This window comes from Naegleria fowleri (genome assembly GCF_008403515.1).
Source record: "Naegleria fowleri strain ATCC 30894 chromosome Unknown tig7, whole genome shotgun sequence".
Lineage (NCBI taxonomy): Eukaryota > Heterolobosea > Eutetramitea > Acrasida > Naegleriidae > Naegleria > Naegleria fowleri.
In genome coordinates this window covers 825,905-849,024 of record NW_025407939.1, presented here as the reverse complement: position 1 = coordinate 849,024, position 23,120 = coordinate 825,905, and the positions used below count along the sequence as shown (strand labels likewise).

Genomic DNA, 23,120 nt, shown 5'->3' with positions numbered 1-23,120 from the left:
AATTTCCTGAATCTACAGTCTTTCCAAAGATGATTGCAACCAATAAATACCATTAAATCCTCAACAAGTACTTGATGCAGTTTCCCCTCTTTTCTGAAACCAAAGTTTTTACTACATCGTACTAGTAGCAGCCCCTTTATCTCACCCTCCTCTTTGATTTTATACATTCCAAAGCGTGAGATTTTAATTTTCAAAACCTTTCAAAAAAGAAAATACAAACCAAAACATATTTTGTAGTCGGCGATAAAACGAATTCACTGTCACCACCACCATCACCACCACCACCGAAACAACAACAACAACAACTGCCGAACACCCAAATCCACCACTTTTATACCACTTCTTCATTTGTTTACAACTCTACTGAAGACCTTGTGCAGTCAGACTGACAAACTTGTATTACTCATCATCAGAGTAGAAAGTGAGTGATCATCATCGGTTTGGAAATTTTGTACCACATCATCATCACCACAGGACGAGAGCCTTTTTTGAATGAGTACAAGTTCTCTCATCCTGAATACCATCCATCAACACAACACCATCATTATTGAATCATCGTTGATATAGTTTAGTGTGGAAGTGGAATACCGAGAACAACTTTGTCTTCATATCATCAATTCCTATTGACCTACACAATTAATATTTATTTGAAACACCCATCATCGCTGTCATCCGTCATCATCATCACAATTATCACCATCAATTAACATTCATCGTATACATTATTTCAACAAATATTTATACAACATCACCTCTACATTGAATCACAACGACGTCACTACCACTTCATTTACACACACAACAATTTTATATTCTCATTACAATCAACAACAAAACATGGGCTGTTTTGGAAACAAAGACAAATCATCTTCAAAGGAAGAAGAAATACTAGACTCTAAAAAGATTCTGTTATTGGGCGCTGGTGACTCTGGAAAAAGTAAGTAGTAGTGGTTGTAGAGTGCCATTTACATCATTCACCGTTTTGGGACCGTGCCGTGTTATCCATCAAAAAACGTTTTAACCAAATGATGACCACAACTTTTCATTTTTGGAAACTTTTGGTGTTAAAATGGTGCTGAACGCTATTTCATTCATCATTGTTGCTATTTTGCGATTCATATATTAATTACTTAATAACAGGTACAATATTCAAACAACTTCAAAGAATTTATAACAATGGCTTTCCGGTCGAGGAGAGAATTTTGAAAAAGAATGTCATTTATGAGAACGTGCTGAGAAATATGATGAGTCTGATAAAAGCGACACATACATTCCAGATACCGATAGAAAATGAAGATAATAGAGAAAGGTAAGTGATTGACGCCACGACCAAGTTTTATTCTGAAAATCTTTTATTCTCTTTTCAAATGCTTGTAATTGTTATGATGCATTGAATTGCCAATATTCCTCTCATTTTACATACACTATCTCTCTGTTGCATTTTACAAAAAATTGCACAATACACGTTTGCACATCTCAGAGCGGGCAAGATTGACCAACTATCATCCAAAGTATTGCTCTCTATTGAACGTGTATGGAGCTCGGAACTCGGTTTGGAAATTAAAAAACTGTGGGAAGATCCTGGTGTCCAACGAACTTTTCAAAAACGAAGTGCATTTCAAATTGAAGACTCCGCTCAATACTACTTTGATAACTTGGAACGAATTTGTGAGGAAAATTATATACCTACTGAGGAAGATATTGTGAGAGCCAGAATGAAAACAACCGGTCTCATTGAACAAAAATTTGTATCTCATAATACCGAGTTTGTCATGATAGATGTCGGTGGACAGAGAAATGGTATGTTTAACTCGAGTTATTTCTACCATATCTTGTGAAACATAATTATTGGAACACTTTCTTACATTTTTGATGGTATTGTGACAATTTGTTCTTGGAAAATTTTGAATGAATATGGTCGGAACGTGATGTCAACAACTTGATAATTCACAGAACGTAAAAAATGGATACATCATTTTGAAGGAGTTGATGTCGTCTTGTTTGTGACAAGTATGAGTGAATTTGATCAAAAGTGTTATGAGGATGACCAAACTAACCGTATGAAAGAATCTCTTCAACTGTTCGAGGACCACATCAACTCGAGATGGTTCACTAATGCTCAAGTTTATTTACTATTCAACAAGTATGACCTTTTTGAACAAAAAATTAATGCCGGAGTGAGATTACAAGACACTTTCGAAACCTATACTGGAGAAAAGGACCCAAATATTGCCAGAGATTTTATAATTAATCTTTTTACATCTAAAGATATTAATTCAAAACTGGTGAATGTGAGTTGTGTGACGGCTTTGGATCTTGCTGAACTCGGAAAACAAATCGAAGCCATGATTCAAACAATTATTTCAAGGTCCAAGCAACAACAAGAAAACCAAAATAATCAACAACAACAACCTCACCATCATTAATAAATTATTCTCTACACCTAATGTTGGAATCAACCATGGTTTCACTTTCTGTGGGGATGGTATTCGTGGATGAGGTTGGTGAGGATTGGGTGGCTGTCTGTTGTCCCAAGTCTGCTTGCAACTCTGCAAATGATGAAAAACTCTTAGATTTAAGGCTATGTTTTCTTCGGTTGCGGTAATTCCGAATAATCGTGTCATTGTGATGAGTTAATGTTGGGGAGGTCGATAAGGGCGAACTTGTCATCGTCGTCGATGAAGAAGGAGCTTCCACTTTCATTTCAGAAATCGATTGTACCCGCATCATGACTGAGCCCCTACGCGAAGGTGTTGATGGTTGCGAATTTTTCTTCTCTTCCTTTTCAATGTCTTCCTTTGCTTTCTTGAATTGAATGATAAAGTCTCGTATGATGACCAATAATTGATCACTGCCACTTCCATTCGTTTGTGAAGCGACCTCATCATAATTGAAATGGAAAAAGTCACAGGCCATCGTAAAGCTATTTTGAAGCTTATTGAACGCTTTTTGAACTTGTGACACTGATTCTTCACATTGGGCCAAGAATGATGAAAAGTTTTTACACAAAACTTCATCATGCTCTGTTTTAGCCTCATCTCCAGCAAGCAAGAGCTGCCGATTTTCAAGGAAATAATCTTTCACAGTTTCGAGTTCTTTCAAATTGAGTTGTATCGTTTCCAAACTCGTGTTGACAATATCTGGATTACAAACATAATTCTCAAGATTTGCTTCAAAATTATAGAGGTCATTACTATCTTTCTTTAAAGTTTCTGCAAGAAAGTGAATTAATGTGTAGGTTTTTGAATTGTGTTGTGCTTTGGTATCACTCAATTTCGGAAGAATGTTCAAATGAAATCCTTGAGCGTCTTCAAGTTTGGTTTTTCCTCGATTCATATAATTTCCTAGAAATAAGAGAATGTGAAGAACTTTCACAAATGCTTTTGAATTTTGTATCTGTTCGTAAGCATTGTATTTCAATTCAATGATTGAGAGGAGAGACTTGGTGTCGAAGGACTTGATGTATTGCATGAGTTGAATTTTGATTGGTAAATGTTGAACTTGTGACAAATGCCATGTCCACATAAGTGCAGGTTTCAATTTTTGAATATTCTTCTCTACAATAAAGATCTTTTTTCTCATCTCTTCAATGGCAGGAACAAACTGAGAAATGGCTTTCATTTGCTCTATTGATAATCTCTGAGTATCTAGATGATTGATATTTTGAATGATGGAGATCACATCACACTGTTTGAACAATCCACTAATTAAAATTTCCAAATTTCTGGATAGAGAGGAATCAATAACGGTTTCTAATTCCTTGGAGATGGCTTTTTTAGCTAAACCTATTCGAGATGGAGAATCCTTGGAGGCCGAGAAAATGGTCTCCAATTTTTGTAAATGATCCACAGAAATGACATCCACTTTTTCTTCTACATTCCAAACGGATCTACTTCTCGTTTTGGTCAGTGTGACAGGTTTCCAATGAATATTCTTTGTTTTAGAGACTTCTTTTTTTGTTTTTCTTGGAATCACTCGAACATTTGGAGGAAGAGGAACCGACCCAGGTGGTGGTGGAGGAACAATTCCACCCATATCTGGAGGAGGTGGCGGTGGTGGTACTACACTTTCATCCATGTTGGAAAACATGGGAGGTGGAGGTGGGATATTAGAGAATATTGGAGGTGGAGGTGGAATAGAAGATGGCAATACAGTGACAGCAGACATTTCTGATGCCTCTCGTACCTCTTCATCACTTACAAGAGGAAATGAATAAGTTTTGAATTGTTTCAATTCATATTCGGTTTCATCAAAATAGAAGAGTTTCGAAGAGTTGGAAAATAAATTCAATATGGTTTGATGATAAGTTGATTCGTTCTCAATGGGATTCTCTAAAAGTGTCAATGCATGCAAATTTTCAAAATAATTTAAGAAATAGACATCTTCAAATTGGGAAATATTGTTCGCATGAAGATAGAGTTGCTTGAGGCTATTCTTTCCGCAAGCTCGTAAAATTCCTTTCACACTGGTCAAGTAGTTATGTGAAACATCTAAAAATTCCAAGTTGGGAAGTTTAACTCTCGAGAAACTGTCAAGAGTTTCTAATAAATTAAAACTTAAATCTAAAATCGCTAAATTCGAAGTAACTATACAAGATGGGATATGTACACATGATAGATAGTTGTGTGACATGTGGTATTCTCGAATAGTTGGAATACAATCACTGAAAGAGAAAATGTCATTCAATTTGGTTTTTCTCATCCTCAGTTTTGAAAGTTGTTTCCATATTCGATGGGGTTTAAACAAACAGCTCAAGTTAGCAATTTCGCACTTTTCAATATATACAGATTTCACTTGATTCAACACATATTCACCCAAGCATTGGTCATCTTCTAATTTGTGAAGTAGTTCGTGACAATCAATGAATCGTAAGCTCGAAAAAATTGTATTTTCTGGGTCTAGAATACTATCAAACGTTTCAATGTTCACATTTCTATTAAACGTTATGCCTCGTAAATTTTTTGGAGGATTAATAATAGAGGAAAGTATGAATTGGCAAGTGGTCGATTTTCCAGTAAAAATGATTTGATTTAAAGCTCCAAAATATCGCAAATTCACAACCACACTCCTTGTTGTCTCTTCTTTTTCATTTCTCAACTTTTTAAAAAACACCTCAATTTCTGTCACAACTGTCCTAAATTTTTGAATCAAAATATCCATATCCGAATTTGTGGCATGATAGGAATCAGAAGTGTTCACAATTTTATCCAACACCCATTGAAACAAGTGTTTGGCCTTGCTCATCGAGTCTCCCTCTCGATTCTTTTGTTGATGATATTGTTCAATCCTTTCAAACAATCGTTGCATGTGATACGTCGACAGCGATATTTTCGCAAGTTTTTCTCGATTCGTTTCGTTATTGGAATCCCAATAATGCAAATCTTCCGATGAATGAACATCCTGTAAGAATAATGACAAGGTTTTAATCATTCGATCTACGGAAGAGGATGACGAATGTGTCGTCGTCAAGAGCGAGAAGGAAGGAGGTGCTGATGATGATACACTTGTGGTGTTTCCTCCAAAATTGTGAGGTGGTGGTGGCGTTGAAGAAAGAGTGGTCATACTTTGCAAAGAAGAAAAACGAGGAGACAATGAAGAGATGGGACTCGATCCATGCCCACTACTACTACTACCATTACTCGGATGGCTGTTCAACAAGCCAACTGGCACTGATGATGAAGGATTTGAAGCAGCAGCAGCAGCAGCAGCAGCATGGAGGGTCGTTACAGAGAGGAAGGAATTGGTTGAGATGGCAGTTGACGAGGTTGCACTCAGAGAGTCCGATTCAAAGCCTATTTCTTCTTCTTCTTCCGAGAATGATGGTGCTGATGGATCAGAGACAAGATTACTCGTGTGGTGGGTCATTGAAGAAGAAGAAAGCCGATGATGGTGGTCATCCTCTTCGTGTTGCATGCTTTTTTTTGAAATGATTTCTTAATTTAGAGAGAGGGATCGATTGCAATCAGGGATTGATTACAATTTTCAAGTTGAGATCTGTTTGGGTGACATGCCAACTTTGTTCTATTCGATGACCGCACAAATGCGCGTGGAATTGAGCGAGCACTAAAAATTTACGTTTTCAAATTCTGACGTCAATTTGACATTTCTCATTATTCATTCTATCTAAAATTTCCTTACACGCCACCTCCAATTAATATAATTATATCGACTGGAAACACGTTTAAGGATTCCTATAGGAACAGCCATTGCCAAGAACTTTCACCAAGAAGATTCCAATACCAGAAAGTCTCCGCGATTGTCAGGTGATCCATAGGTTCAAATAAGCATAACTGCTGAAAATTTCCTTAATTTGAGAGTTTTTATCTACATTACATTCAGTTCTCAGTGGTCAAGAGTTTTCACTTTAAGTTTCCATCGTTTGAGTAAATTCTGGCTGATAGCTTCCATACCTTCTGAATTGGAGGCAATTGAAGATTCTGTCGATGCTACATGTTTAAATTGTGGAGGTATATTTTCACTTTTTTGAACTCGTGTAATAAGAGCAGCAAGAAGGTTTTGGGCAAATTGAGAATCTTTCTTTTCAACCTTTTCTAATTCTTCGACAATGGTTGATAACGATGCTGCTGCTTGTTGTGATTTTGCATCTTTAAATGATGGAATAATGATGTCCTCCATTATGGAGCTCGTGCTTGCGGGTGATATTGTACTATTATTTTCTTTCATTAATTCAGACATGATTGAGGGTAATGCACCTTTTCGAACAGAATCCATTGGTTGTGTCTTGTCCTTACGTTGAACGATGGTATGGGTACTAGGAGAGGTTTCATCGTCACTTCTAGTTTCTATTGAATCTCGTGAAGGGTTCCTTCGTTTTTCGGATGGATAAGCATTGCTTGAAATTGTGCTCACTGATGACACAGAGTTGACAGTGTCATTCTTTTGGTCAGAGGAAGATTTCTTGGTTGGAGGTGTTGAGATTGGTGTGTTTGTGGTGGTCGAAGAGGAAGGTAGATTTGGAACTTCTCGAACTGTGTTTGTTCCATCAGATCCAAATTCCCAAAAACCTTTTCCTTGTCGCGTGGTATATTTTTGTTTTTCACTGTCGTCATCATCGTCTGATAATTCGTCGTCGAGCGAGCTGTCACTGTCTGAGTCTGAAGAGCCACCTCTTCCCTTCTTTAGTTTTTTGTTATTGTCCCATGCAGCCTTTCTCTGTATGAGATCGACCAGTATGGTGTTCTTTTTTGCTGTTCTGATAAATTTGTGTTTCAATAAATCGCTTGCTGATAATCGATCTTGTGGATTTTTCTGCAAGCACAACATGACAAATTCCTTAAATGCCTTAGAGAATTTGTTCTCTTCGAGAGTGGGCGGCTCATTCTTTTGAATTAGAAAAAAGGCAGTATTAATGGGCACATGAGCATATGGAGGCTCTCCTTTTGCCATTTCAATGGCTGTTATTCCAAGTGACCAAATATCTGCTTTTTGATCAGCTCCTTCGTGTTTAATGACTTCTGGGGCCATCCAGAAGGGAGTTCTACAGAGAAATGAAACATTGAATTTATATAATCTTAAATGACACCTACCCTACAAAACTATATCGTTTCTGAATGGTTTCATCAGTGGTTCCACTTGTTGACAAGACTCCAACCACGCCTAGACATGGGACAAGTACGTGCATAAAAGAAGGTATTGAATTTTCAATTGATGAATGCATGAATAAATGAACGAACAAGATTATTTGTTCATGTTCGTAATGTATGCAGGTTTCAAAAAATCAACATTAATGTCTGAATATTTCGATTTCAAAAAAACCTACCAAAATCTGCAAGTTTGACCTCTCCATTCTCGCCAACGAGAATATTGGCTGCTTTCTGTAATATTATATTCGTTCAAAAATAAATGGTTCCATTAAAAATCATAATAAAATAATTAAATAGATAAAGATATATATAATAACGAATAATAACGAATAATTGAATAAATTATTCATTCCAATTTCCGAGTTATTCTTGCACTTACCAAATCACGATGAATTTTATGTTCCGCGTGCAAATATTCTAGAGCTTTTAAAGTTTCTCTCAAAATTACTGCAATATATTGTTCATCGAGAGGACCAGGTTTTATCAGATCGGCAACGCTTCCTCCCTCTGCCAACTCCATAACTATCCACAATTTTTGTCGAACAACATAACTGCCATAAATTTTGACAATATTCTCGCAATCCATTGTTTTGAGAACATGAATTTCTCTTTGAATATCCTCGATATCCTCTTCTGAATTTTCCAAATCAACAATTTTGATAGCCACTGGCTGTTTTGTTCTTTTATCAATTCCTTTCCTATATGATGATCATTTTCATGACAGTCAACCGTAAAGTCAACCATCAAGGGGCTCCGAGTTATTACAGAATGAACATTATGATGACATACCATACTTCTGCAAATCCACCCGAGGCAATCCACTTCACCTTTTCATAGGGACAATCCTCCATTTTTGATGATTATTTCCTACAAGAAAACGTTGTTTAAAAATATCCAACTGTTGATTAGTAATAGCAGTAGAAGTTTTGATCAGGCCTGTTAATTATAATTACTTTCTCACGAACAGAATATGTGATGGTTTATGAGATAATAACCAAAGCTCTTTCAAAGCACTTTTTTAATTTTTTTTATTTGGTATAAATATCTTCGAGGAAATCCTGTCTTCTCATCGGAATGATTCGTTCTGTTTCAACAACAACACTTTTTACAACGTCGTTTTATTTGAAGCATCAAAATAAACGTTTGTAAATTCTAAAGGAAGGACGATCTCACATTTTCATGGTTTAAGGACCTGGTACTGCGAAAATGACATAAATCGCATGAATTAAGGCTCCAATGTACACCGTAAAGATCATGAGCAATATATTAATGACCAAATGTAAAGAGCATCCTGTTTTAATGGCCACTGGTACTGGTGGCAAAAGAATGGCCAAAATGACCAAAACAACCGTCGAAAGGACCATGATGGTTGTGAGTGGAAACCAAATTTGATGGTGTTTTTGTTTTTATGATGAGTTTTCGAAGAGATCGTTTGTGACGATTTTCATCAACTCAATTAACGCGCAATTACTTGTTCAAGAGTATTTCCTTGATTTATGGAGTGAAACATCTTCCGAATTTTGATAAAAACCAAATATGAAGAAGGGATGGTTACTGCAGATTGAGTTCCTTGTTGAAGGTAGTCCAATTAGAAGGGGAATTGCATGAATGGAATGAAAAAATTTGAACATCTAAAGAAGCATATTAAGGCACACATGATGATTGTTCCCCACTGTTGGTTTGTTACAAATAATCATTTACTAAAATTACGCAAGATAATCATACACTCTCTGCAATCAACCAACTACGATGAAAAAATTAGGTGATTGGCATCTGGCAGTTCTTATAAAAAAGGTTGCATTTCGCTATTTACAAATGGCCAACCCAAACGCAACTATTGGTTGGCAAAGAATTTGTAATACTTTTGATTGGGATTCTTGGATTTGAACTTGAACTCGTCATAAATATTGTGCCTTAGTACATAGGTAGGCATGTAATTCTTCTTACTGAATAGTACCTGTTGTTGTTGAAGGGATAAATTAGGACTAGAATTATCAACAAATGTGAATTGAGTACCTCCTCCTCCTGGAGAGTTAGAAGATGCACCACTAGCACTACCTCCAACTTCTAAATTGGACGTTTCAAACATGGTTGATGATTGAGGAGAGTTGAGTCCAGAAGACTTTTTCTTGGATTGTTTCTGCTCAAATAGTTGCAAATTTCCATCACTTTGACTTCTCTTCTTTCTGTTTTCAATTTGATTCAATTTGGCAATAGTTGGAGAGGAAACACCCATCATCATGTTAGGCGAAGAAGAGTTTCCTGCAGAAGATTGAGCAGAAGCGCTTGTAGTGTTAAGAGTTGGAGGAGAGGAAGAAGTGGTCGTCGTTGTTGTTGTTCCTGTTGTTGATGAGGTTTGCTGCTTCACATTACCCTCTTCATCACAGAAAAACGAATGAAATTGTAAACTGCTGGTTCTCTTGGGAACTGCAGAGGGTTTGTGAGAGCCTCCACTACTCATGGATCCGGAACGACTTCTTCTTGAATGAGATGATGTCATGTTGCTGTTTGGTAATGATGAACCTAAGGTAGGACTGCAAGTTGGTGAAGGGGACATCATCATGTTTTGGTTGTTGTTGTTGTGAATCGTAATGGGGCTGCTACCCATCATCACCATGACGGGAGAGGAAGGTTCCGAATAAATTGCTCTATGATTACCACTATTACTACTATTACTACCCATATTGGAACCGTTCAATACGAGAGGTGATTGTGGTGTCATGTTATTACCCGAGCTATTGTTGTTAGAATGCAACGCCAAGTTCGAATTCGAGTGATTGGAATGACTTCTCACATGAATGTGCTTTTGTAAATTAATGGATGATGAGGTAGAATCAATACTCATCACAGAATTGGTACTATTGGAACGTTTCTTTCTTCGATCACTCTCCATCTTGATGTTCTCAACAGATTTGATCGGGAATGATTGCTGAGCTTGTTGTTGATGCTGAGTCTGGAATGGATTGACAATCATTGTTTGCAATGTTGGCAATGGTGAGCTTGGAGAAGAAACCATCATCATGTTATTGTTACTATTGCTATTACTATTGAAATTAGGAGAGGAAGTGGTCATGAATGGAATAATTCCACCAAAGGTTTGTTGTTGTTGTGGTGGTGGTTGTTGTTGAAAGGGAAATTGTGTCTGAAACACAAATCCATTGCCAGCAACAGCCTGAGAAGTACCTACCACTGGTGCATTCGACGATGGAGTACTGGGTTGCTGATGGTGATGATGGAACACCACAGGTTGCTGCTGAGAGAAGGCTTGTTGGATCAAGAATGATGCTTGTTGCTGTTGTTGTTGTTGAGGAGAAAACATCATTCCAGAGCTATTAGCAACAATACTACCACTCATGTTTGGGGAAGGACTCACATAGTGATGATTTCCTGCTGCTCCTCCTATCATCATGAGTTGCGAGGCCATCGTGGATGAGCTCTCATTTCCTCCTCCTTGCTGTGATTGTTGTTGAAGTTGGAAAGAAAGATGTTGTTGTTGTTGAAGCAACTCTTGAATGTTTTGTGGTGTTGGTGGTGGAGGAGCACCTCCAATCACTTGATGTCCTAATGGTCCGACTGAGAGAGTTGAATTCGTGGTGGTGATGTTATTGGTGTTGTTGGTTGTGAGGGTTGGTGTATTAGCTTTGATCGGAACGACCATTGATGATGGATTATTATTACTGCTGTTATTCGTACCACCTCCAGTCAGGTCAACTGTGGAGTTGTTGTTCAGAATGGAGGAGGAGGAGGAGGTTGCTGCTTCATTCAACATCATGTTGCTCAAAAGCAAGTCCTGATGATGAGGATGATAGGATTGTTGCTGGTGTGCCGATGATGATAAGATATTGAGCGCAGAGGATGATGAAACATCATGAAGGACTTTGAGTCCAAGAGAGGAGTCATAATCACTCAATGCTTGATCTATTTCTTTGTAGAAGAGTTCGTCTGTGAGAGATGATGATTGTTGTTGTTGTTGAGAAGATGTTGTTGTTGATTGGGTTGGTTGTTGCTGAACTGCTGCTGTCAAGTTAAAGGAGGATAACTGCGGACCGGCAAATACGGTGTTGGTAGTGGTGTCTGTGGCGTTGGTCGGTGCGTGATGACGAAGAGGACGAGTGATGCTGCCTGACAACATGCTCATCACATCATACGATGGTGTGTTCAACTGTGGTGGTTGTTGTTGAAGATGATTGGACATCATTTCACTACTGTCCAAAAGTAAGGTGGTTGGCTCAAGGTGATTGTTACCACTCATCATGATGTTCAATGGTTGTTGTTGTTGCTGTTGCTGTTGTTGGTTCATATAATGGAGTTGTGAAAGAAGTGTGGAGGAAGGAGGTGACGACGAGGTTGTGGTTGAATCAAAAATTGTGTTATCAAAAGATGTGTGTTGAGAGAGATGGTTGTTGTTGGTATGGGCCATTTGTTGTAGTGGTGGATGATGTTGTGGTTGTTGTGAATGGTGGAATGATGAGTAATGTTGTGAGTGTTGAGAGCCAAGTAGAAGAGAATGAGCGCCACCATTGGAATCCAATAGGTCATCAAAATCATCTGCCGTTATAAAATCAGCATCTACTTCAATGCTGGCGTTGGTGGAGTTGTTATTGAGATGAGAAGTCGCAGCGGAAGATTGGGCAAAGTGATGATATGCTGATGAGCCTTCCTCTGACATTTTATTTTGTGTTAAATTTTAAATAAAGACGACAGTTGAAGGTGCTTGGCATATGGAGCAAGAGCTAGTAGATTCTCTCGGAAGGCTATTGAGCCGGTAATGAAGAAGAATTACAACTTGGTGATGTGCAGGAACGATGGGGTAAATTCTCACAAACACAAACGCATCATGGAGAATCGACTTGGTCTGCAAAAATTGGTCAATCAAGGTGTTGGCGACGTTAGATCTCCATGACATCCTCATGAGATGATGGGTATATACCAGTTCATCATTTCGGAACATTGGAGCCAAATCAAAGTTGACTTTCAAAACCATCAAAGATATGATTTGGTCAAACCTAAATTGAATGGTATGTGTCTTTCTTTTTCACAAACAATCACTCCACTCTCGTCGTTTCAGGAGAATACAGCAAATGACGAAATGTCAAGGAAATTCTTCTCGGGTGATGTTTCTTTCGCTTAATACCATGTTTCCATTGAAACCGAGAATCTTTCGTCATGATAAGTAAGGAATTTGGCTCTACTAAGAGCTTAAAGTTAATTTCGGGATTTTCTGCATGTTCAAAATCCATTTCACAAGCATTCACGAGAGAAAGACCCACAATTTCTTTACCAAATACATTTGTGTTGTCTACATGTTTTGCAATGGTGTGATGATAGTACTCTTGAACGAGGCATTGATTAATTCTGTCGTCTTCATGAGTAACTTGGTGAATAGTAGTGTCATCATCAAGACTTGGAATAATGGTGGAATGACGAGATGACAATTCTGATGAGCTCAATGACATGCTGAGAGATGTTGTCGAGTTGTATCGTTCATAATAGTCGGGAAGTCCTACAATTTCTTCATCCTTCATAAATCTAATTCCGATACTACTAAAATCTCGCTCGATATCTTTGGTAACAAATTCAAGTTCTTGAAGAGGTAAATTACTTCTTCTCATGGGCTGTAGACCAGGATGGAATAATTTGGTGAAATAATAGTGAATACCGTAGCACTGTATTCTCCGAGAAATTAATGAATCGAACCATGAGTGAGAATCGAGATGTGCCAGTAATTGGTTGGCCTTGTCCTCTGAGAGATAATTCGGAATATAAATTAAACCATTGACTTCCTCTTGTGTGTGAGGATTTTCAACAAATCCCGATGAGTAGCTCCTTATTATTGGGGTGACTATTGGTGAGTGTTGTTGTTGCTTGATAAAACAGAAGAGGTGATGACACTTGGATGATGCAGCATTGAGAAGTTTTTTCATTTTTATCTATCCAAAGGAATGATTGAATCGTATGGACCGCTGGCTATATATAATATTGAGTTGTAAGGGACGTCAAGTTACTCCATTACATTCTATCGAATCCGAATTAGATCATTCATGATAATATAGTATAATTTCCTTCATCATTGCCTAAACCCGCCACGAGTCTACAACTACAAAATTCATACAAAAAAATAATGCAATTCGAGGAAGGAGCAAGACCTTCTAGATTCTCTGAGTTTTCATCCATGGATGAAGGTTCGGAACAGTACCAACAGCAACAACAACAACAACAATACTTGGACGGTGATCAGTCTTCATACTATGAGGGATCAAATTCGGGCTCAAGCAACCTTCAGGCCTATCAATTAGATCCTGCTTTAAGGGCTGTGCTCAAATATCGAAGGAGAAAATTTGATGATGCTGTGGATAGTTGCAATGAATTGCTCCGAAAGAATTACAAAGATATGTCCATGTGGTATCTCAAATGCAAGTCCCTAACTGCAAAAATGTGGATTGACGACACCGAAATGGAAGACGAAGGAATTGCTGATATTTTGCTCGATGAGACCTCTGTCACGACAGCACCAAGACCAGGTACCTCGCTCAAGAGGCCTCTCACAAATTCATCAGGGAAGAGAAGTGCCAATCCCAGCATTAGGCCTCAAACAAAAGATGGGCGACCAATTACTGGCTTCTCTCGACCTGGAACAAATAGTGGAAGAGGAACTTCGAGCTGTGGAGGAACGGGCGCCGCTGGCCAAAGTAGAGGAGGTACCTCCAGTATTGAAAATATCTTTAAAGGCTCACGTCCAGGGACAACACGTCCTGTGACATCAACAGGAAGATTTGTGCGATTGGGAACAGCCTCCATGAAAATTTCTGGGCTTGACCAAGACTATGCCATCTCGACAGAACATATTGATTTGAAAAAATATGCTACTATGCCTCCTCTTGCCAAAGCCCTCTTTGATTATTTAATATTTGTGGAGCATGATGTTAAACGAGCTTTGGAATTGGCTTCATTTGCCACTATTGAGGCCGAATTTAAGGATTGGTGGTGGAAAGCTCGTTTAGGAAAGTGCTATTATCAACTTGGATTGTTGCGTGACGCCGAAAAACAATTTCGATCAGCTATCAAATCTCAAATGATGATTGCAACATGTTTAGAGTTGGCAAAAGTATTTCTTAAACTTGATCAACCCAATAAGGCCCTAGAGGAATATGAATCTGCATGTTTGAAATTTTCAAATGATACACACTTGCTGTTGGGCATTGCCCGAGTGCATGATTCCTTAAACGATCTCGACAAGTCAATTCAATACTATGAAAAAGTTTTGCAACTAAATAGCAGCAATGTAGAAAGTATAGCTTGCTTGGCTAGCAATTATTTCTATGAGGATCAGCCAGAAGTGGCCATGAGATTGTACAGAAGACTCATACAAATGGGCGTCAACAATACGGAGCTTTGGAATAATTTGGCTCTATGTTGCTTTTACGCTTCACAGTATGATATGGTATTTTCATGTTTTGACCGAGCTCTGCAATTGGCTGATGACACCAACGAAGCAGATGTTTGGTACAATATTGGTCAAGTGGCTATTGGAATTGGTGATGTGGGTCTCGCTTATCAATGTTTCAAAATTGCAACCAGTATAGATAATGAACACTCGGAGAGTTTCAATAATTTAGGTGTTTTAGAATTGAGAATGGGCAACTCCGAGGAAAGCAAAAATTATTTTGCTCAAGCGATGGCACTCGCTCCCAATCAACACGAACCCGTATTCAACAATGCCTTGCTAGCATTCAAAAAGGGTAATCATCAAGTGGCCCACGAATTGACTCTAAAGGTCTTGAAGGATATTTATCCAGAACATGCCGATTCCATAGAGCTAAAGAAGAAGTTGGAAGCCAAGTATCTCATGTTGTAGTTGAAACTACACATAGTTTCGCGAACGAACCTCTTGAGTTTGCATAGACCAGAATTGAAAGGACCAAAATAAAGTATCTGCTCAGTTTCCACACACATCCAAATCGTAATTGACCAAATTATTGCAAAATAAATTATTCACATACATTCACTCATTATTCACGCAACCATTTTCGTTCAATTTCTTGCATTTTGCTGTTGTTTGATGATTTTTTCCAAAATATCTGAGCTATCAGTAGCGAAAGAGTCCATGACATGAGGTGGTACTTGATAGAGAGCCATTGCCTTTTGCACTTTCTGTATGCAGGCCTCCAATGTTGGAGAGGCACATCTAATTAATATTCGATCAACATTTCGAGGATATTGATGATAAAAGTGAGCATAAATTTCCGCGTCATTTTCGGCACTGTCACCCACCAATAAAAATTTTCGTCTACTATAGTTTTTCATAATTTCGTGAATGGTGACAGGTTTGGATACCTTACTTGAGCGAAGCATTGTGAAAAATGAGCGATTTTCCAAGTGGGACACACGCAAATGAAAGGATCCAATTGGAAAATTATTTTTCAATATAAAAGTCTCCAGTTTGTTATAGAGTACATAGGGGCTGCTGCTCACATAATGAAAATTCGCATTGTGGTATGTGTCCTTAAACTTGATATAGGATTCATTCATCCATGGAACTGCGATGAATGGATTAAATGTGGATTTCATCATGGCAGCAATACCGCCTGTGACATTGGTAATTTTGATACTGTCATCAATATCAGAAATAATTGAGTAGAGCGGTGCATCATTGGTATCGTCATCACGTTTGAAAGTGTCGCAATTGGAAAGAATGTTGCCAGTTTTTACATGGTCTAAAATTTGTACTCTGTACTCAATCCAATCCATATTCCTGTCACAAACGAGCTCCTTGTAGTTGGGGGCATCCATAACTACTTCATGATAAAAATATCCATACTCGTCGCTGTGTAATACCAGAGAATGATTCAACATGGGTATACTTAGTGAAATTTTAAGCTTCTTGGGTGCTGAAAATCTGAGAAAGAAATGTTCCACCTCTTTGAAAATTGTGTACTCAATATTGAATATTAATTGAATGATTTTGAACAACATTCTCAAATATAGCTTGTATGTCAAATGCAATAAATGATGAAACTCAGAGAGATATCTATGATCATCACTGACATCTTTGTATCGAAACAATTGATGATAGTAAAATTCTAGATCCGTATTGTAATACATGTATCCAAAAACTGGTAAATGAAATTTTGTGTTGTTTTGTTTGAGGAGAGTAAATGTTCTAAAAACATCCAAATGCAGCGGATCATAGAACGTATCATTTGAAAACGAAATTGAATTAATAAATAAATCATCATATCTAATTTCATCAATGACTCCATCGGCATCGGAATCAATAGCCTCACTATGAATCACAACGGTCGGCACCACATAACTCAAATAAAACGAATAACTAAATAACATGAGCAACAGGCATCCATAAGTAAGAAAGGTATATTTGAAGGATTTTTTGGCACACGAACGCAACGCCACCACTCGAGGTCCTTTCCAAGAGAGTGTCTCTCTCCTCACACACACCATTCTGCTTGCTGAATCACAAGTTGAATTTTTTCTCAGCACAGTTTTAGACTGCGAAGTCTGCAATTCAGCGAAACTTCATATCACAACAAAAAAAAATCTTTTCACTGTGTTCGGAAGCGCTTCCTACACCACATCCTTGTTTAGGCCAAAATCGTTCTTGGGTAGAACATTCAGAACAATCTCCAGAGAGATATCATTTTGAAAATCAGTGATCGTTCGAAGAAAATGTCCTTCTTTGGATTTGGAGGTGGAAAAAGTGGAAGCAGTTCCAACGTGAACTCTCCATCATCAGGAGACTCTCAACAGCTTTCCTCTCCTTCCTATGATACCGGAAGAAATATTGATGGTATGTTTTCATTGATATATTAATTTTTTATATGAATGATGGTTGATGAAATTGTAACGTCATCATGTGATGAAATTTCAACAACTTTCAATGTGGCGACAAAATCAAATTTCGGACCAACACGTTGAATCATCAAAATCACCAATACTATTACAAAATATCACCATCCATTCACTGCTTTTTTGTTTTGAATGATTTTTTGTATATCTGTAATTTCTAATGAATTAACTTGAATTAATTTTTTAGACATTGTGAAAGGACTATTGATTGCTTTAGATGACGCCGATATCAAAGTTCACAAAACAATTCATCAATCATTAATAAGCATTGGTGATCAGTGTGAATTATTACTATTGAGCAAATCTCTTCATTTCTTGAATAACATTTGTTCCAAATCGAACAAGAAACATCGAGTGCTCGTCATGAACATTCTCACCGAATTATTGAATATGAAACCTTCAAGCAATGATTTTGCAATTGTTCGTGCATCGAATGTGAAAGCAGCAGATAAACCTTTGAAAGTTCCAGATGACCTCTCTCGTGCACTTGTGCTGATGGCAATTAATGAAATGGTTCAAGATAAATCGATCAATTCAGACTGGCAAGCAAGTGCTTGTAACTTGTTAATTGCCTTGTCACGTTATGTACCTGACCTAGTAACTGGACAATTATTAGAGAGATTTCCAATTAGTAGTACAAATCCACCACATTACTTTGTAATCAAAGCATTGAGTGATATTGCATTTTATTATCCTTTATTATTTATTGGTAATTTAAAGGAAGTACTTTCAAGAACTTTACCATTGTTAGCTCTCATCAAACATGATAATTTGAGATGGGTATTTTGTGCCGCGCTGGGAAGATGGTCTGAAGCCGCAATTTATTGTTTGGAATTATCCGAGAAACCTTCACAAAATAATGCAATGTTGAATCCTATTGATAAGTCCACAATTTCACAATATCATTCATCCATATTGACGGCAATGAAACATATTTTGTTAGAATGGTTGAATGTGAGAGAAACAAAAATTAGATTAGCAGCAGCACAATCCATTGGTTATATGTGTCACATTATTGAGACAGACCAACTCAATCAATTATTGCCAAAATTAATACCAAATTACGTAAATTCATTGAAAAAGGAAATTAAGGAAGACCCTCTTCCAGTCACAATTGGTCTTCAACACATTGTTAAGGTTGTAGTTCGGGATTGTGCAACATCACTGAACGATCAATTGCAACCCATACTCGGAACATTATTTTCTGTTTTAATTACCACAATGACAAGAAGACAATCCTACAAGAACGCAAACAGAAACATTACTGAAGTTTTGAGAACTTTCCATTTCATTGCAAAGGCCTATACAGATCAAGTGGTTTCTTTCGTACAGGCCCAATTGGAACAACCCAATGGAAGCGCCATTGTTCACGTGAGCGCCTTGAAAACTCTCAGATATTTGGTTCTAAATAATGACGACGACCTTGTTTCATACAGAGATGTCATTGTGAGTGGTTTGATGAAAATCCTCAAAGATCCATCCAATCAAATGATGATCATTGCAGAAAATGTTGAAGTTCACAACGAATTCAGTGTCTTAATTCACACACTCGCTCAACACGATGGATACATGAATTCACAGGGTGGTACCGATCTAGTGCATGTCATTTTGCGAGGTTGTGCCATTTCTGAAAAGAGAATTTCTGATGATTTGAAAACCAAAATTCCAGCTTCTCTTGTGTCTACTGTTGGTAGTGAAGAAAAAGCTGCTCAAGCCATTATGACCCGAAATGAAAAGGAAGATGCCATCATCTTTGATGAAAAAGTACTACTCTCAGTAATTCTCAGGCCAATACTGAAGACGAGGAAAATAATTCTGAACAGAGTGATGAGAATAGAGAGTCCTCCAATAGTACTCCATCATCTCCTCAGGTCGGTTCTTCGACGAATTCGAAAGAAGGTTTGGATCCACAAACTCTCCCACAAGTCTACACTTGGTATCAAGTGAGAGAAACCTGTGATCGCATCTTGTTAAGTTTTACCACAAAATTGGGAGAGGAAATGGATAAGGTGTTGTGGCCTTTCCTTTTAGAATCATTTGTCATGCCACTCTATGACACGGCCTTCCCAGTTTTGTGTCGAGCCATTGCTGATATTAGCAAACGAAAGAAGAATGATGATGATTTTATCATTGATTTTGATGCACAAGTTAACATTCCAAAACCTAATTTCATCTTTGCTCGTTTGTTGCTCAAATTGACTGTTCCATTTGGCAGAAATCAACCAGCGGTCAACATCTTGCGTGCCTTGTATTGTTTATCGCCAAATATTCACCCGGATGTGGTACAATTATGGGGAAAGAAGTTACCAACACTGAAAAAGTATATTGACACATGTGAAAGCAATGCTTCATTCGTTCAAGATGAATGGGACAATCATTTATTGAATCTCGTGCGTGACAGCATTGATAGTGTGCAGGATGACAAGTGGGCTGTTGCATTGGGAGAGGCCTTGTTAGAACACTCTGAAATTTTTTACAAGAATAATAGACTCTTGAAGAAATCTTTATTGTCCACTGTTGGATTGATTATTCAAAAGAGTCAATTGAAACAATTTATTCATTCTGCAGTTGAGAGATGTTTCAAGATTACAGATCACACCAATGATGAAGAAAGATTAGGTTGTGCTCGTGGTTTGGGCCAGGCAGCTGTCAACCACTGTGACACTGTACTCGCTCAATTACAAAACGTAATGAAAGCTCCAGAAAAGAAGACAGGATTCTTTGCCAGAAATACTGGTAATGAAGTGACACACTTTGAGAGAGCCACTGCCATGTTATCCTATGGATATGTTTCCATGTTAACTCCACTGTCCTTGATTACATCTCGTGTTGAAGTTCACATTATTAAGAACATGATTCCGATTTTGAAGCCACAACCTCCACAACCAATTCCATACGAATTGAAAGAAAATGGTTTGAAGGCAATTGATTTAATTGGAAAGTCTGTCCATCCAAGTAGATTGCAAGATTTCATTCTCAAATCACGTGACGAATTGATAAAACTTGTCATTCAAATAATGACACCATCGCCCCAATTGTTACAACAAGCCACTACCGTTCAGCAACTCCTCTCAATTAACAAACTTAGAATTTTGGGTCTTGATGCCTTATCTACACTTGTCAAATTGCCACCAAAAGTTGAAGTGGAGATTCAAAACGAAATTTTCAATAGTATTTTACCATTACTCAAGATTAAGACTACTGTGAAAACCGATCCAAAACAACCACCTGTGACTGGACTCGATGATTTAGTCTCTACAGATGACTCCATTATTGAAAGCCATAATAATATATTATTTGCAATTTTACACACAGACAACAGCCAAGGATCATTGGATGATATTCTCAGAGCTTTGGAAACCGATCACATGAATTCTACGAATGCTTTGGAAAGAGAGCGAGCATGCTCTATTTATGTTTCGTTGTTGAAAGATTTTGCCAAGCTCATATCACAATATGATCAATCTGCTACCAATAATGTGTTTGGAAACTCAATGACAAGCTTGGGAAGAATTATTGGTCAATTAATTCCTCGTATTACAGAATCGGTCACTGGCACTAGAAAATATGGTTTGGATGGCATTTATCTCGTATTGCGAATTCAACACTTGTTGGAGCATATCAAATCTCAAAATGATGAATTGCCAGAATATATTGAAAACATTGTTCCACTCAGAAACCAATTATTTGAAGCATCTAATGTGAAGGAGTTGTTTGAAGTCACCAAGGAGCTTTCACAAATACTCTGTGAAGCAATCAAAGATAAGAATCATTTAATGAATCTCATTGATACTCTGATTGATACATTGAATGATCCTGAAGTGGATGGAGCAAACAGTTCATGTATTGTTTTGAATGGGCTCATCCGATCAAGAGGAAAGGAACTTGAACATGAGGCTGTAAATTATGTGAAAAAGATGATCAAATTAATTCCTCAATTTATTTCTGGACAGAGAGAACAAATTGTGAGCGGACTCTTACATGGTGTTAGAGGTTTCACAAGACATTTCCCATTATTAGTGATGAATACACTCATTGCTTATCCAGTACCTCACACCATCGAAGTAACCAAGTGCTTCCAAATTATTTCTACTGATCCAATGCTAAATCAACAATTACTAGATCATCTCTTGGATATTATTAACAATGCTCAACTCTATGAAGAAAAGAGAGCATCAGACAGCGTTGACTTGTTTCCAACGCACACCACTGTCTCAGCAACTCAATCTCTCTATGAGATTCTTTCAGTTGAAGATTTCTCAAGTGTGGCCATGAAGAATTACTCTCAAATTATTGTTACTGCTCTCATTCGAGTTGGAAGTGCAAACGAAATGACTGTAAACCCACCCACAAAATTCGCTCAGCAATGCATTGTTAATTTCTACAAGTTGACTCAAGAATTTAGACGAAATGCCAAATTAGAAGCATTGGAAGAATTGGAGCAAAATGGTCATCATGGCTCCGAGGAGAATGAAGATCATAAAACAACCATTCAAGAACGTAGAGAATTAATTATCCAACAAACTCCAACTGAAATTGAGGCTCCAACTTTGGAAATGCTTTTACAAAAAACTCAATATGGAGATGCTGTTCAATCCATTCTAGAAAGGATTTGCAAATCTGGTACAGAATATGTTCGACCAATGTTTGAATATGTGAAACCATTCATTAGTAGAACCTTTATTGGTCAACGAGTGATCGCAACATGTATTGTTTCTGTACTTCTTAATCATATTCAAAATGATCGTGAGCTAGTTCATAACTGTATTAATGCCTTGTTGGGAAGAAGCGGAACTGATGAACAAATTGTTGTAAAATTGTACGCATTACGTGGATTGAGCAATCTCTCGATTCATCCAAAAGATATTTTGCATCAATATGTGACACCAGTGATTGGAGCATTGTTGTCAAATTTGGAAGATTTGAATCAAGCAGTTGTTTTGGAAGCCATGACAAGTGTGAAAAAAATTTTCAAGATTGCTGAGGATCAATATATTTCACCGCTCTTAATGAACCTATGTGTTCGATTGAAACCATCCTTTGAGAAGAAAGATCCTCAAATTAGAGAAGCTTCTATCAAATTATTTGGAGCTCTTTATCGTTTCTGTGATGGAGTAATGAGAGAGACACTTGTTGCCACTATTTTCAATAATTTACCAATTTTACTTTGTCACGTTCATGATCCAGAGGACCGAGTGAGTTATGCTTGTCGACTGGCTCTAAGTCAATTGGTTCCAACTCTCAAGAGTGAAGCTTTTACTAAAATCTTTGAAGAAAATGAATCGTTTAAGGTTGTTGATCAAGATGATCCAAATGCTCCACTTCCTTCCATGACCCCGCTCAACTTTGATGAATTTGCAGAGATTTTCGCCAAGACTTGGATTCGAGAATTCCCAGAAAGAGTGAGTGATTTGGTCATGAATTTAGTTGTTTTCTATAAGAGCGAATGGCACACAGTGTGTGCTTGTGCTGTGTTAATTATTGGACATTTATTGGCTAATTTATCACAAGACCAGAGAAGTAGAGTGAATTTAAGACACACCACTCAAGGACTCACGGAATTGCTGAAATCACCATCTTCTCTCATTAGAGAAAAGGCCTCCAAAATGTTAGGTCTGTTGTATGAAGCTTAAAATTGTACCTCTTTTGATG

At 37.6% G+C, this 23,120-nt stretch overlaps 8 protein-coding genes across 8 annotated transcripts; 3 read left to right on the top strand and 5 right to left on the bottom strand.

Moving 5' to 3' along the window:
* Positions 1–837: 837 nt before the first annotated feature.
* On the top strand, positions 838–2,426 carry FDP41_011102 (uncharacterized protein; the record flags this gene model as incomplete). Its single annotated transcript, XM_044701475.1, has 4 exons — positions 838–937; positions 1,141–1,309; positions 1,481–1,800; positions 1,954–2,426. 4 exons carry the CDS (start codon positions 838–840, stop codon positions 2,424–2,426), a joined length of 1,062 nt encoding a protein of 353 aa, XP_044567837.1.
* A 4-nt stretch (positions 2,427–2,430) lies between these two features.
* On the bottom strand, positions 2,431–5,913 carry FDP41_011101 (uncharacterized protein; the record flags this gene model as incomplete). Its single annotated transcript, XM_044701474.1, has 1 exon — positions 2,431–5,913. One exon carries the CDS (start codon positions 5,911–5,913, stop codon positions 2,431–2,433), a length of 3,483 nt encoding a protein of 1,160 aa, XP_044567836.1.
* Positions 5,914–6,342: 429 nt separating this feature from the next.
* FDP41_011100 (uncharacterized protein) lies at positions 6,343–8,455 on the bottom strand (the record flags this gene model as incomplete). The annotated part of the gene is made up of 5 exons (XM_044701473.1): positions 6,343–7,498; positions 7,548–7,617; positions 7,781–7,835; positions 7,984–8,302; positions 8,394–8,455. 5 exons carry the CDS (start codon positions 8,453–8,455, stop codon positions 6,343–6,345), a joined length of 1,662 nt encoding a protein of 553 aa, XP_044567835.1.
* A 983-nt stretch (positions 8,456–9,438) lies between these two features.
* On the bottom strand, positions 9,439–12,273 carry FDP41_011099 (uncharacterized protein; the record flags this gene model as incomplete). The annotated part of the gene is made up of 1 exon (XM_044701470.1): positions 9,439–12,273. The coding sequence occupies one exon, from the start codon at positions 12,271–12,273 to the stop codon at positions 9,439–9,441; it is 2,835 nt and encodes a 944-aa protein (XP_044567834.1).
* Positions 12,274–12,649: 376 nt separating this feature from the next.
* FDP41_011098 (uncharacterized protein) lies at positions 12,650–13,528 on the bottom strand (the record flags this gene model as incomplete). The annotated part of the gene is made up of 1 exon (XM_044701469.1): positions 12,650–13,528. The coding sequence occupies one exon, from the start codon at positions 13,526–13,528 to the stop codon at positions 12,650–12,652; it is 879 nt and encodes a 292-aa protein (XP_044567833.1).
* Positions 13,529–13,725: 197 nt separating this feature from the next.
* On the top strand, positions 13,726–15,459 carry FDP41_011097 (uncharacterized protein; the record flags this gene model as incomplete). Its single annotated transcript, XM_044701468.1, has 1 exon — positions 13,726–15,459. One exon carries the CDS (start codon positions 13,726–13,728, stop codon positions 15,457–15,459), a length of 1,734 nt encoding a protein of 577 aa, XP_044567832.1.
* Positions 15,460–15,635: 176 nt separating this feature from the next.
* Positions 15,636–16,946, bottom strand: FDP41_011096 (uncharacterized protein; the record flags this gene model as incomplete). The annotated part of the gene is made up of 1 exon (XM_044701467.1): positions 15,636–16,946. One exon carries the CDS (start codon positions 16,944–16,946, stop codon positions 15,636–15,638), a length of 1,311 nt encoding a protein of 436 aa, XP_044567831.1.
* Positions 16,947–17,288: 342 nt separating this feature from the next.
* FDP41_011095 (uncharacterized protein) lies at positions 17,289–23,101 on the top strand (the record flags this gene model as incomplete). The annotated part of the gene is made up of 3 exons (XM_044701466.1): positions 17,289–17,409; positions 17,656–19,244; positions 19,292–23,101. The coding sequence occupies 3 exons, from the start codon at positions 17,289–17,291 to the stop codon at positions 23,099–23,101; spliced, it is 5,520 nt and encodes a 1,839-aa protein (XP_044567830.1).
* Between the last annotated feature and the right edge of the window lie 19 nt (positions 23,102–23,120).